The sequence below is a fragment of the Oenanthe melanoleuca genome, chromosome 1A (genome assembly GCF_029582105.1).
Source record: "Oenanthe melanoleuca isolate GR-GAL-2019-014 chromosome 1A, OMel1.0, whole genome shotgun sequence".
Classification (NCBI taxonomy): domain Eukaryota; kingdom Metazoa; phylum Chordata; class Aves; order Passeriformes; family Muscicapidae; genus Oenanthe; species Oenanthe melanoleuca.
Genome location: NC_079334.1, coordinates 2,126,366 through 2,141,304, shown reverse-complemented (window position 1 = coordinate 2,141,304; position 14,939 = coordinate 2,126,366). Strand labels below are relative to the sequence as shown.

General features: G+C 39.3%; 1 protein-coding gene across 1 annotated transcript in view; it reads right to left on the bottom strand.

Annotated features, from left to right (window-relative positions):
• The window catches only part of PTPRO (protein tyrosine phosphatase receptor type O), a 130,397-nt gene that overhangs the window by 6,801 nt on the left and 108,657 nt on the right, over positions 1 to 14,939 (bottom strand). The window contains exons 16-23 of the mRNA XM_056482484.1: positions 13,260 to 13,328; positions 9,389 to 9,472; positions 6,528 to 6,563; positions 5,468 to 5,549; positions 4,392 to 4,482; positions 3,836 to 3,912; positions 1,508 to 1,642; positions 106 to 228 (exon numbers count right to left, since the gene is read on the bottom strand). Coding sequence (XP_056338459.1) covers positions 106 to 228; positions 1,508 to 1,642; positions 3,836 to 3,912; positions 4,392 to 4,482; positions 5,468 to 5,549; positions 6,528 to 6,563; positions 9,389 to 9,472; positions 13,260 to 13,328 — 697 coding nt within the window. The remainder of the gene's footprint in view (positions 1 to 105; positions 229 to 1,507; positions 1,643 to 3,835; positions 3,913 to 4,391; positions 4,483 to 5,467; positions 5,550 to 6,527; positions 6,564 to 9,388; positions 9,473 to 13,259; positions 13,329 to 14,939) is intronic.

Below are 14,939 nucleotides of genomic sequence, written 5' to 3'. Positions count from 1 at the left end.
CATGGATCTCTCTTAGATGTTTTCTGCTGAATGCCAGCAAGGGACAGAAGTTAAAGAGAAGGCTGGGCTGAAGTGACTGCAGGGCTTGGGCAGAGTTTGACTCACGTAGCTGATTCGGAAGCTGCGATACACCCAGTCCGTGTGCTCCTCCTCGCTCAGCATCTCCACTGTGATGTCCCCATAGGCAACAGGATCTTCTGTAAAAGGCCAGTAATGGTCACATTTCACCTGAAACAGAGGGGAAACCCAGGCATTTTGGTATAAAGATACACATAGAGAAAGAGGCACACACAAAAGGACACAGAGCCTCAGGTTCAGCAATGCCTGCACCACTGTTCTCTTGCTGCTGCAGTAAGAGGTAATTTATCCTGCAATGACTTTCAGTCTGACCATTCCCAGTTAATTGTGGCAGCAGCTGTATGTTGGTTTTCAGGTCAGTGAAGAATAGAAAAAGACTACCTTGAGTTATTCTTTCTGATATAGTAGGTCTAAATGGAGCAAAACACTGGGAAAGAGAATATCCATATAAACCCCCCAAATTATGTTCCAAATATTTCTATTACAATATCAAGGGAAAATGTAAATGTAGAACTTGTATTTTATAACTATTTAAACTTAAAAGAGTAGAATCACAGAAGGGCTGAGGTTGGAAGGGACCCTTGGAGGTTCTCTTGTTCAAGCCCCTCTCCTCTCAAGGAGTGTCACCTACAGCCAGCTCTAGACCAATTCCAGGTGACTTTGGAATGTCTCCAAGGATGGAGACTCCACAAGTTCTGGGCAACTTGTCCCAGTGCTCTGTCCCCCTCACAGTAAATAAGGATTTCCTGACTTCAAAAGGAATTTAATGTGGTTTTTTTTAATTTGTGCACATCACTTCTGGACCTGTCACTGTTTCCACTAAAGGGGTCCCTCATCTCCATTCCCTCCCATTAGCTCCTTGTACACAGCAACAAGATCCCTGGAGCCTTTTCTTTTCCAGGATGAGGAGTCCCAGCTCTCTCAGCCTCTCCTCATTTAAGAGGAGAAGTTTCATAGTAAAAGGAGGGAGGTAAAAGGGCAGAAAAGGTCAAAGAAGGTCAGGGGTCATCAAAGAAATTCAGAGAGGGTTGAGGAAGGTAAAAGAAAGTCAGGGAAAGTCAACATCAAAGCAGGTCAGAGCAGGACAGGGAAGGTCAGAGAAGGTCAAGGAAAATCAGGGAAAGCTGAAGGTTGAGGAAAGTCAAAGAAGGTCAGGAAATGTCAATGCAGGTCAAAGATCAAAAAAGGTAAGAAGGAGTCAAAGAAGGTGCTGCAAGTCAGGTAAGGTCCAAGAAGGTCAAGGTCAGAGGAGGTCAGGGAACATCAGGGAATGTCAAAGAAGCTCCTGAAATGGGGAGGCAGATCCATTCCAGGGCTGGTTGTGGTGCTGCCTTGTGATCAGAAACGATGCAAATCATTCACTCAGCATAAAAAAGCTCTTTTTTCAGAGTGCTTTCTTTGACACCACGTACAAGATTTTGTTCCATACCCGTCTTTTCTCATTGCACTGAGTGAGCATGACAATAATTTGTGATTTTTGCTGGAGAACCATCTTCCAAAAATCATTCCTAGTTTCTGGCAGTGGTCCTTGGGTTGCAATGTACTCCTGGGGTGAATTATAACCCTAAAAGACAAAGAGATAGGTTGTGCTTACCAACATAGTTAATGTTTTGGAATACGTATTTTTCGTATTTTTTTTTTAGCTTGCTCAAGTTCAATTTATATTTCTAAAAGTGATTTCAAATATAATTAAATTAATTTTTGGTATTTATTTTGTGATGACAACTTGCCAGATTTTGATACTCCCAAAATATAAGCAATCTAAAATGAAGATGAAGCTGTTTACCACACAAATCATTTGTCCAGAGAGCAGAAAAGGCAACATTAAAAAAGCAAGTAATAAGAACCCTACAAGAAAGTTGCAGCTCCTTCCTGATTATGTAATTTTAGGGTTAGTTATAAGCATAAAACCATTTACAGATGCCCAGTCTGCTCATCCCAAGCAGTGCCTGTGGTGATTTTCTGTCACTGGTGTCAATGGAACAGAATTATATACACGTGTTCATGTCATAAGGCCTTAAATTAATCAAGTATTAATTAGAATTCTGCTTAAAATAATAAAGATGTTGAGTCAATGCTCTTAACAGATGCTAAGATGTTTTATATGCATGAATTCCCTTTCCTGTACCTGTCAACATGATTTTAGCTGGATTTAGTTAGAAAGACTCCTTTCTCCTCTCCAAAATCAAAAGATGGTTATTAAGACTATAATAAAAGACCACAGAATGACCCTTTTGGCATCTGCTATAAGCATATTTGCTGAGATTGTATCATCAAAATTGCATTTGGAAAGTTATTCTGTAGTCCTAGCAAGAGCAAAAAAATACATCCAACACACAGCATGATCCCATGCAAATTGGACAATTTCTGTGCCACAACTGCATGTGGTTCATAAAATAATTTGTGATTTGGGAGCACTTTCCACAAATGGCTTCCTCCAGACTTCTCTGCAAGTCATCCTGATCCCAGTTTTTGCACCACAGACCATTTGCTGCCTGTTCTGCACGGGTCATATCTGACCTTAGTGACAAATCCCTGTAGCACAGGGACAAACCACCCCTGGTTTCTGTGTTTGGAGGCAGAGAATTGGTGGAGAACTGATCAGCAGATAAAAACCAGCATTAACATCATGTGTTCCCATGTTTCCAGGAAACATGTTTTCATGTTTTCCCAGTTCCCATGGTCAGCACTGTGCTGTAAGCAGAACTAAAGAGATGCAAAGCAGAACTGAGCCACTCAAAGGGACAGCTGCTTAAGGTCCTGTTATCCACAGACAGAGCTTTCCTGAGTTGTGCATCCTGGAATGCTTTTCTTTCCTCATTCTGTGTGAGCTCAGTGTGCAGTGTCAGTGCTCAAGCTCGTGCTCTGGCCACAGAGAAGCCAAGCTCAGACATTTGGCTCAGCTCTGCACCCTGGGGCAAAGCCAAAGGGACACAGAAGTGGCTCCACTGACTCATCCAAGGGCTCCTCCTTTCTCCATAATGCTGACCCAGCTCTATCTGCAGCCAGATTGCAGAAATGCCCATTTGTCTGTGGTTCCCAAGGGAAAAGTCTCTTCCTAGAGGGCTGCAGTGGTGCCCTGTCTCCTCTTTTATATCCTCTGGGTATTCTCTCCAGCCCCCACTGAGCTGTTCAGAGAGGAAAACCCTTGTGGCAGTGGCAGGGATGAGCCTGAGTGACTGCAGAGAGTGCAGAGAGCTGCTGAGATTTCAGCCAGCCCCCATTGTCAAAATATTTGCCCACAGCTCTGTGTGCACTGTAACCATCCCAAATCTGTGGGTGCTGCCCCTGGGAAGTGGCTGCTCTCTGCCAGGTGCAGGGGAAGCACCAGAGAGGAGGCAGAAAGCAGAATTTGTCTCCACACACCATCTGGGCTGTGTGCATTTTGTGCATTTGGAGTGTCTGGCTTTGCCCTGTTTTTCCATGTGCAGTGGAAATTCAGAAAAAATTCTCATTTGAACATTCATGCTTTACCTTGCTATCTTGAAAGGCCACATCATTTAACATTTCCTACTCATTTCCCTACCAGTCCAATCAAAATTTCACAAAGATTCACAGCTACTGTAGCAAAATTTGCCAAAAACCTTCCCCCTCCACCTTTTTTTTTTTTTTTAATGGCTGTTCCCTGTTGGCAAAATATTTGGAAGCTGAGGGAGATGCTGAGAACATGACTGATCTCCCAGGGAATATTGTGCTATTTTCAAGGGCCCAGCCCTGCCTGGTGTGCAGGACACTGAACTCCAAACTCTGTACTCACAGGGATGTAGTTGGCATTGATGTAGTCAGATCCCTCTTCTTCATTCATTGAAACTAACCGGACACGACTAAAATCATCTGTAAAAGAGAAAAGAAAGCAGAGAAAAAAAAAATCACCTCTCAGATATGGCACTCATCTCCTACTAGGCAAAATTTAAATTAGTCCTATAGGAATGGCCAAAAATAAACTATGAAAAAAATAGAAAATTCTGGTATTGACTAAGAGAGCAATGTTTGCTTCAGCACCATCATTAGTGTTCTGCAAACACCCCCCTTTGGGCTCCCTCAGGTTTCATTAAATTATGAGAGAAATACAGTAGCACTACTCAGTAGCATGAAAGCCCTTGTGTTTCTCACCTCCAAACTCTTGCCATGATAAACATTTCCAGGAAGCCACATCTATTCCAAGCTAACAAAAACCAACCCTTGTCTGGGTCTCTGTATGAGCAGCATTGTAGAACAGTGTTAGAAAATCCCCTGATTCTCCAGCTTTCTTATTAAAACTTTTCTCTCCCTCTCCTGGGGTTTTATCAGGGTTTAGAGTGTGCTGTACTTACATGGCAGGATGTTTGTGTAGCGATTTTTGCAGCGATTCATGGGGAGATCAGCAGCAAAGTGGGGAATGTCAAGCCCAATCAGCTTTAACTCCTGAGATAACAGAAAGGAAAATGCCAAGGTCAGCCTCAAAAACACCCAGAGAAGAATTCTTTGTGATTGCTGGTGGCAGGTGGCAGACAGAAAACGCTCGTAAATCAGTTTATTAATGGACAGCAGCACGACACTGATTTTCCTTATTTGATTCCTCTGAGTTGGGCTCAAGGAGCTGGAGAGCAGTGCTGGGGTTTCTCCTCCTGGTGCTGCCAACTCATCCTGGCTGTGACTCAGAATTGCTCCTCTCTAGCCACACTCAGCCAAAAATTCTGCCAAATCAGGGGCTTGCTGAGTTATTTCTGTGGTGGTCATCTGTCCCTTTAAAGGGGCTCCCTGAAATCCTCAAGTGGCTCTCAGCCTTGGGGTAATGCTTGGGATATCTTCAGTGGTTACAGATAATATATCAGGGGGATTTGATGTCAGGAAGGGATCATGGAAACACCCTGAGATCCTCCCCACTGCCTTTCCATGTTTAAATATTTGGGAAACAGCCCCAGGATACGGATGGGGTTTAGTTTTATGCTACTAAACAGACTTTAAATTTTGGAAAATTAAGAGAATGTGCCTGAACTTAGAGAAATCTCCTTGCTCTGATAAAGATTTCTGATGCTACTTCCTGATTTCAGTGCTTCCCCTCAAATTAAGGATGTTAACTATATAAATATATATTTTATATATTTCTATAAATGTATAAAATAAAGCCATTAAAACCCCAAATTTAATTCAGGTTGCCAGCATGCCCTAAACTCAAAGCAAGTGTATTTTTCTGACAGTTTACTCAAACAGAATGTGAAAAGCCACTCCAATCAGTTTACTAAAGGCAGCATTGACAACACCAAGCTGCACTTCTAAATTCTGCAGAGGAGGAAGTGAAGCTGGCCTGCCCAGCAACACCACAGAGCACACAGGAGCAGCATTAACATCTTGAAAAAGCTGATCTGGCCATGGCAGGCAGCAGAGGGCAGAATTCTCAGAGATTTACCTCAAACTGCAGTGAAAATTTATAATCAGAATCTTTGGCCATATCCTTGATGTATCCATCAAAATCGTCCAACTGGACAGGGCTTTAAAAGAAAAATACAGAGAAATTAGGTTAAAAAAATCTGGGTTTTGTAGTGCCTTTCATTTCTTTCCCCCAGAATACTCTCAAGTCATAAATATCTATTTGCAGCTGTTAATGCTAAAAAGAAATAAGGACAAACCCTGTGGTTCAGAGCCACCAAATGGTGGCTGTATTGGATTTTGGATGCCACTGCCCTGACTGCTTTCTCTGCTGGCTCTGAGAACTATACACAGCTGTAATTACAAGTCAAATTCTTTTCCCAGAGAGATGGTGGCTAAAAAAAGTGATATATAACTATATGAAACCATGGAGAGCTTCAGTAGGTATGAATTAGCCTTGATTTAATGACTCCCATCTTTGCACACTTTTTTTTTGCCAGGTGAGATCTATCTGTTAGTCAGGCACAGCCCCTGAACACAGCACGGAAATAATTAGGCTGACACTCTGAGTAAGGAAACACAGGTAAACAGCTTCCCTCACCTAATTATCATACTCTAATTTACAAGCTGCTGGAGTATGTACACAGTAATCTTCTCATTTACTTGGAGGCAATATGCCCAAAGGAACCTGTCTTATCACCACTTAATTACTCCTGTTTACCCACCAGCATTAATGATCTAATGTTCTAGCAACAACTGTAATGAGAGCCCCATGTCAATAGGGAAATATCACTACAAACAAATGCATCCCAGTTTTGTCACCATTTGCAATTTTTAACTAAGGATAAGCTCTGTTGAAACCACTAAGGTGGGGAATTGGTCTTTTCCCTGGTGACTAATTTTGTATGTTTTGCTACAATCTGTTGAGCAGAATGGCTTTTGTCCAATTATTGTTTGTTTTCTGCTTTCAGGTGTCTCTCTTAGGATATATCTATCAAGAAGTTTTCTATATTTGTAACTGAAATACCACTATGCCATGTACTCCATAATGCCTGTTTAGTCCAAGACTTTTTCCTTTAAATATCAAAGAAGTTACATACTTGGTCAGCTTCCTCTTCTTTAGTCCATTTTTACTCCTGCAAAAAAAAAAAAAAAATAAAATAAGTGTTTTTCATTCATTAAAGGTTGTACAAGCTTTATTCAAACACAGCACTTATTTAAGGATGTATATTTTTTCACATACTCAGGAGGAGATTGGTGATAACAATTTGGACAGTTTTAAGCTGATAATAATATTTCTGTTGGCTCCAGTGGGATGCATATCCCATTCTATGGCTCTGAGATTGGAAAGGAAAATCTGTGCTCAGAAAAAGTCATGGGTCCCCTAAAAATCCTGACCCACTGGCTTTGGGTAGGCTGGGGCTGAGTCCCCAGGTCCTGAGCCTGGCTGAGCTTGGAAATTGGATGTCAGCACTGGAGAGCAACTGGGAATAAGCAGCATCTGTTGGGTAAAGGGACAAGACCAACACTTGCAAATTGGAGAAAAGGTGAAGGAAAAAAGAAAGGGCCTTTCTCATAACCTCCTTATGATGATAAATGAGGAAAGTGCCAAATATTCTACTGATCTCAGCAGGACTCCAGCTTAAACCTTAGATAATTTAATTGACTTTAACAGCTAGAGATAATTGTGCCAGTCATGTAAAACAATGATTTATGAGTGATGTAATTCACCAGCAACAGTTGTGAGCAGGTTTCTGAGTGTGTTAAGCAGTAAAACCCAAAGGATTGGACTCAAGACCAGCCCTACACCAGCTACCACTCTGTGGTTTTTTGGGGGGGGGTGTGCATTCATTTTGTGTTGCCACAATGAAGTTAAGCAAAAATAAGATTAAATACACAAAGCAAGCACCCTGGAATCACTTGGCTAGAGGTCTAAAAACACTAATCTCCTCTGTCCCATCAGCCAAATCAGCTCAAATAGAACCTTGCTTACTCAGAAGGAATTTTAGTAGTGTAAATTTTTCATTCCTGGCCATTAAATAATATCTGCTCATTTTTCACATTATAATGATGCTACTTTTGATTTCATGATGATATGAAAATTATGTCTAGATCACTTGGTTCACAGCTTCAATTAGAGGAGAAGACTCTTAAATTCTAAATAATGAAAATATACAGAAAGAAATATTAAGTATTTTTATTTTTTCTACCTTGTTACATTTAGAAGTTACATTAAAAAACAATAAAGGACTTCTTTTAAAAATTAATTTTTGCAAAATATTCAGTTTCTGGAGCAGCCACAACAAGAGTAATTTTGTTATTTTGTCCAAGTACATTTCCATTTAGATGAGGAGCTTTGCCTGCAGAATTAACAAGAGCTATGGCAATACCAGCTTTATATTAATGTGGAGATTAAATATTAGAAACCTCTTCAGCTTATCATGCTATCTGTACATTCATATGCACTGTATACCTAAACTAGAAGTATTTATTTTCCATCTTCACAGATTTTTTCTAGTGAAATCCTAAAGTTAATTCCACTAAATTATTCAACACACCTTCATCCCCTCTGACTATGGTAAACCTTTTAATGTCAGACACATAAGAATTAATTTGAAAAGCAAAAAAAAAAAATCCCCTAAATGCTCTTTATGATGGGAATGCTTCTAAGAATGCTCCTCCAAGGAACACTTCAAGAGGCAATAAAACAAATGATTGACATACATTTCTCAGCAAGAATTTCATGTGCTTTGATTGTCTCAAGTGGCCTTTGTTTCTTAGCATTGCAATTGTTTCCTGAATGTTCATAAATATTTTAAACCAACTTGTGTGCAAAGCAAAAGCATTTAAAACATTAGCTGGTGTTTCATCTGTTATTCCATTTATTCTACAGATTAGAAGGGAGGGATTAATCTCATCTCGTTCCACTTTGTTTTCCTGACAGAAGAAATGGACCTTTCTTTACTTGCATAAACACTCTCATTTCTAGGCCTGCTGAAAATTTGGATGGGTTTTCCTACAGACTCACTGCAACTCAAGGAGAATCAGTCTCACAAATCCCTGTGCTGAAGATGTTGATGTCTGCCTGCCAGGGCTTTGGTGCCTCATGGTAAGACCAAGGAAAATGCTTGGAAAATAAAAACTTAACCTCAGTACCACCTTTTTGTAAAACCCTAAAACTTGGACCTGATACCATCAGGAATTTAAGTTTCTCTATGGGAATTAGGCATTTTTTGAGTCATAGTCAATTCTAATTATTTGTTAAATGGTTTGTAAAACAATTCTGGTTCTAAGTAAATGAGTAGCTTTGTTAGGTATTTTCAAGAAAACAATCAGGTGTTTAGTATATCCTTATAAAATATTTACAGACTGAAGTATTAAATATACACACATACACAATGGGATGTGCACACAGTGACCCTGTTTTTACTCTTTGGGACTCCTAGTTGTATCCATTCTCAGTGAACTGTTTTTTTTTTTTTTCAAAAGCAAAATTTTCCTGACACCAGGAGAGCATAAGAGCAGCTTTGAAAAACAAATGTATTTGACATCACACACCAAACAGGTGGGGCACCATCAAGCAATTTTAGTAATAGAACAGCAGCAGCAGAAGTCAGTGCCAGGCAATGAACATGTAAATAAATAACCAGGACAGAAGAAGCCAGGACTTATAATGAAGCAGCAAAAACTGCAAAGACAGCAATGAGATGGATATCATGACCACTGTAAAAATTAGCTTTTTGAAAGCAAAATGAGTTGGAGCATAAACAGACAAACCAGATGGAGCAGGGTAGCAAACACTTTGATACCCACATCCTCGCCAATCCGTGTTCCAGCACAAGAAAATTAAATCTTCAAAAGCTTTGACCCCTTTGAGAGCAAAGGCAACACACGTTTTTTCATGTCATAGAAATTCACATTGCTTACACATTGCATATGGAAAAACAAGTAAATCACTTACCAAGGATTAACATAAAATGCCAAAAGATAATCAGTCCAAAGGCATGAGGGTAGCAGAGTTAGGAAAGCAAATACACTTCTACGCCTGTGAGCATTAATAAATAACATACATAAAGATGAAAAAGTGAGTAGAGTTAGTAAGACAAACAGAAATCAGGAGATCAGCAAATTCTACTTTAAAAATCAGCTAAACCCAAAATTCCTACTTCTTACTTAGTTCCTAAGAATATTATTAGCACCCCCAGAATTTTTCTCCTTTTTTAACCTGCAGAATTTTCAGCTCTCCAACACAAAATTCTACATGGTTAAAATAAGTATGTCTTCTATTGATTCAGGGCTGTTATTCCTACTTTTCAGAGAGCAAAGTGGGTAGGAAAATTTAATGGACAGATTTCCAGTCATTGCATAGGTGGTACTAAGCCTATTTCCAGTGTTTTGAGATGTTCAGTACTGATATGGTTTGTTTTTATCACCTACAGCTATGATTATCTCTCATGTTTGTTCCTGCAAATGATCCTGTAGATATCAGAAGATCTATACCACAGATAAATTCAGGTGCTTCCAATATCTCTTAATACCCTTTGTTGAGTCAGACTTCTCAAGGCATCTTTATAATATTTTGCAGAGTGATTTAAATTCTTTCCTAGGTTTTCATCTAAACATTTCTTGAACAGTTCTTCTAACTGTGGTTTCTGTGAATAACTATCCACTGCAGATTCTACTGTGGCTAAAGGAAGTGTGAGTACAAAATAGTTCTAAACTTCTGTATTTGTATTTGTTTACCAGATTCTGCTGTGCATTAATTCAGGAAACCCACACAGGCCCATTCTACCTATTGGTGAAATGGGCTTCAGGTAGTTAGCAAATATGAAAAACTCATTAAACTTAAACTTTGTAGCTCTTTTGTGATTTCATTTTGCTTGCAGGACCTTCTTAGCCATCTGGGAAAGCTGCACAGAGGTTCTGCAGGCAACTTTATTTCTACAAATGGGTCCAGCAGCAAAATCTGAGTACACAGAATATCAAAGGGGTTTTATAGGGTTGAGGTGCCTTAGGAGATGGACCAATAATATTAGAGATTGAAAACTATCCAGCAACTTTAAGGTTTTAGGTAAAAGTGACTAATTTACTAGAAGGAAAAAAGGACCAATTGGGGCACTAAAAGAAAATACAGGGGTCTACAGGGGGGTGAACATTTCTCTAGCATGAGTCATTAAGAAGGGATGATTTTCCATGGAGGCCCTGGAAGGGTATCTGTATCATCCACAACACTTGGCTGGGGTAGAAGGGTTATTTTTCTTTTTTTTTTTTCAGTCAAATACACCCTCAGTGTGTTTTTCACCCCATCAGAAAATCTGCAGCTTTAAAAGTGACATCATCATTCTGCAGCTGTTCTAAAGAGGAAACACAAAGTTAAATTTCCTTGTTCAGAACCCTTGGCTCTTATGAAGCTGGTAGATCCTGTGTTTTCCCTGATAAATATGTCAAATACAATAATCTCTAATCTCAATCCCCCAACCAGTGCGGAAATCTTCTTCCCATGCAGAGAAGCTCCAAGTTATGCTTTAACAAGTTTTGCTGCTATAGGGGAAAGGGGCAGTGCAGTTCCTGCAGGGCAGTTTCCTCAGGCTTTGGCAGGAATTGTGTGGCTCAGCCAGAGGCAAGAGCCCCTTCTGGTTAAACACAGACCACAAGTGCAGAATCAGACCCTTCAGGCCCTTTTGTTGTTTGAGTTTCTATAGGGCTGGACTGAGGATGAAATTGAGTTTTCCATAAACAGATCTCTGGTGCCACTGAGGTTTCCATTAGACTAGGGAGAGAGAAGTGATGATGTTGCTGGAATACTTCTCTTTCCTTTAAGAAACTCCATGTGAGGTTTTTACTTCTCTTGCCTGCAGAGGCAGAAGGAATTATTCAAGCCTGGGCTTCTTTCATTGTCAATCCTCACAAGAATTCTCCACACTTTATCAAATCACTGGCTAACATACTTGCAAACTGATTTATATTCGCAGACTAGGAGGCCTGACAGCTAAAACAATTTGTATTATACAACATATGAAAAATATGTAATTGCCTAATAAATACAATACTTTTTTTTTTTTTTCTGCAATCATTTAGTATTTCACATCCTGCTCAGGCATATGGAACAAATTAATTAAAATAAAGAGATGCAGAGATTGCTCAAACCCTGAAAACCCTACTGAGCTTCCCTTAGGAATTAGTGGAAATGCCCATAGCTCCCTGACTAGATCCCTGGAATGAGCCAATCCTTCTCTCTGCTTTCAGGGCCATATTTCCCACCTGGCTGCCTTGATGGATTGTGAATCTGGTCTTGACACTAGACAACAGAGGCACACAAAATGACTCTCAGAGAAATAAGGACCATAAGGTAAGGACACACTGCCCTCAGTTACAAAATATTTATGGGAATATTAAGCAGGAATGCTTTCCTCAGTTTATATTTTTATAGTTTAATTTATGTATGTATACATATATGCATATACACACACACATACATATATAGACTAAATCAAGCAACAAGAACCTTCACTTTTGCATCTAAACCTATTAATTCCCCTCCCATTAAAAAAAAAAAAATCTTTTGTAGCTTTAATAACATATGTTGCTAGTATAATAATTTCATTCAAGCTTGGCTATTTAATTAACATGAGTGTTTGATCTTCTGACTGTTTTGCCATTAATAAGGTCCAAGCCAGAGAAGCTGAGGGATGGTTTCATTTGTACTGCATGCAGCTGGCTGCTATTAAAGCTAAACCAAGCAAGTGAGGCTTGTTTAATATCCAGTTAATTAGCAGCACAGTGAGATATTGACAAGATTTTCTGGGCTTGTTAGTTCCATTTGCAGGCTTATTAGCAAAAGGCTTGTGGTGGTGCAGTGTCTATCCATTTAATCCCAGCCTTGCTGGCAATCCTGTGCAATCATGGAAGCAGTTCCCTGTGCCTCAAACTTTCTTTCCAAATTTTTCTGTCAGGGTGTAAAGCATGTATTTTCTTCTGATCTACTGGAATGGGGTTGATGTTATGCTTTTAAAACCTCTGTGTTTGGACTTGCCTTAAAGAGAAGAGGTTTTTGCAGAGATTGCTCACAACAGAACAGCAAACCTTGGCCCTGTCATTACCACTCATTTGATTATCCAAATTGGGATGAAGTGACCACACTGGTGCCAGTCAGGTGCTCTCAGAGCCTTTTACTTCTAGAAAAGCTAATCCTACAGATTTTCTTTGTCCAAATACTTCTCTTCAGCTGATGGTGACATTGGTGATTTAGAGTCCATATCAGTGCCTGCAACTCTTGCAGGTGATTTTCTATATGAGTGAGATATATTTAGTTTTTTTTGGGTTTTTTTTAAACTTTTTTTCAACAGCACTGAACATTAAATTACAGTATATATTTGAGTTGGCTTGTCCTTGTTTTGTAACATAAGGAAATATTAAATAAAGGGACTGTATGAAGACAGTTGATACATTCATTTACAAATAAGCTTATTCCTGGATGTAAATATATGGAAGTGCTAATGAATTTGTAGATCAAGTTTCTACAGTTGTGTTATTCTAGTAAATATGTCTGTAAGAGAAAGGGGAAAAAACTCCTCCAAAACACATCTATTCATCTTGGCTGACATGCAAATACATCATTGCCTACTGAAAATAGCAGGTGACAGAATGCATGCCCTTAGTCATCATTCAAGAAATAAAACACATTCAAGGAATAAAATACAAAATTAACAAGCCTGGTAGTTTATCCTAAGAGGGACAGCAATAACATAAAAACTAAGCACTTTAAAATTACAGATAACATTTGCCAAAAAGCAGAGATGGGGGGAAAAAAAAGCTTTGCCTCAAACACTCACCAGTTGTAGGGCAGCTTTCCATCTCTCTCTAAAGATGCAAAATTCACAAAGGTCCCAGCCCCACACTCCCTGTTCCAGGAAGATCATTAGGTAAAAAATTACTATTTTTGGATTCACAACACTTGCAAAGAGCTTGATTTAACAGAAATGGAGTGACAGGGAAATGCTGAACACTCACATCTCTGACTAGGTCTGAGATAATCCCTAATGAACATAACAAAACCACTTAATGTAGTTGCCCAAAATCAATAAACATTCAACACCACCTGAGATTAAATTGCCTAAAAATGCTTCAAAAGAATGAAATTCTCAAATAGACCTTGTCTTCTGTCCAGATGTGTGCTTTCCATAGCTGGGCACTAGCAATGGTTTCTGGCATCAGGACATAGCTTAAATATTTAAATTTCTATACTAAATATTCACCATTCCCACTCTAAGGAGAAGTTGTTTAATTGTGTCCTTTTTACAGGAAAATTCTAGGTAGTTTTGAGTTACAAAAATAGCTGCAGGGAAAAGAAAAAAAAAAACCTGAATAACATTCTAATAGTGTCTTTATCACAAGTCCATTATTTTCAGCTATGAATTATAAACTAAATTGACTACTTTCTTGATTTAAGCAAACAATTGCTTGCAGCTTCTTACTGGATTTATTTTTAAAAGTTCCTCCTGGGGTGTTTATCTTCTGTGGCTAGAAGCAGTGATGAAGAGAAAAAGCTTTGGGCTGGCTGCAGGGTAATTAAATAGGAAAGAGAATTAATTTAGCTGGGATTTCCACAGAGCCAAGTACTTGCAAAAGGGGAAAAAATATAATATTTTCTTAAAAAGATAACCTGAATCATAAGTGTGATGTGGTCATCTGTTGCATGGAATACATAGATAAGACACAGCACACAAAATGCAGCATCTGCTAGGTTATTAAGTACAAGATTTTTTTACATAAGTTTTTTTTTTACATGAAATAATTTCATTTCTTGACACAGTACAGTAAATTAATATAAAATATATTACACAGATTACAGAAGGACAAAGATTCTGTGACATCTTCAAAATTATCTAGGGTTTGAGAAAACTTCCACAGTCACACAGGCCATAACAGCCCACATTAAAGGGAACTATTGCAGGTAATATTGCCTAGAAAAGGGAATTTAATTTCAAAACTCAGCTACAAATTATTGGGGCATTTGGGGCAAATGGTGAGAGAGAGAGAGAGACTCTAGAAAATATTATCTGCTGGTTACTGAGGAGGTAGGACTGACACCAAAGAAAGCTTCAAGCACAGCACTTTAATGTTCTTCCTGTCCTCCCCACTAGGGATGAGGCTTGGCCACAGCCCCATTCCCAGTCACCAATCTAGTATGGAAAAATCTCCTGTTCCCAACCATATCAGAGGCAAAAGCCTTGATGTCCTGCTCATGCCCGTTTGCCTCAGATCCCAAATATCCTTAATGCTGCTGGCACAACCCTTTATGTAATATGTGATTGCACTTATGGGCTCAATCCTGCAAAGCTCAGAATAACACAGAAGTTAAGGTTTGTCAGTCAGGTCAGGAGTAAAAGTGGATAGAAGGAGAAGACATGCCCAGCAGCAGCAAAACAACTCTCCTGGACATCCTGTTCACAAGCACCTCGAGAGGCACCCACACACAAAAACATTCTCAGCTGGCACTGTTGTCATGATGC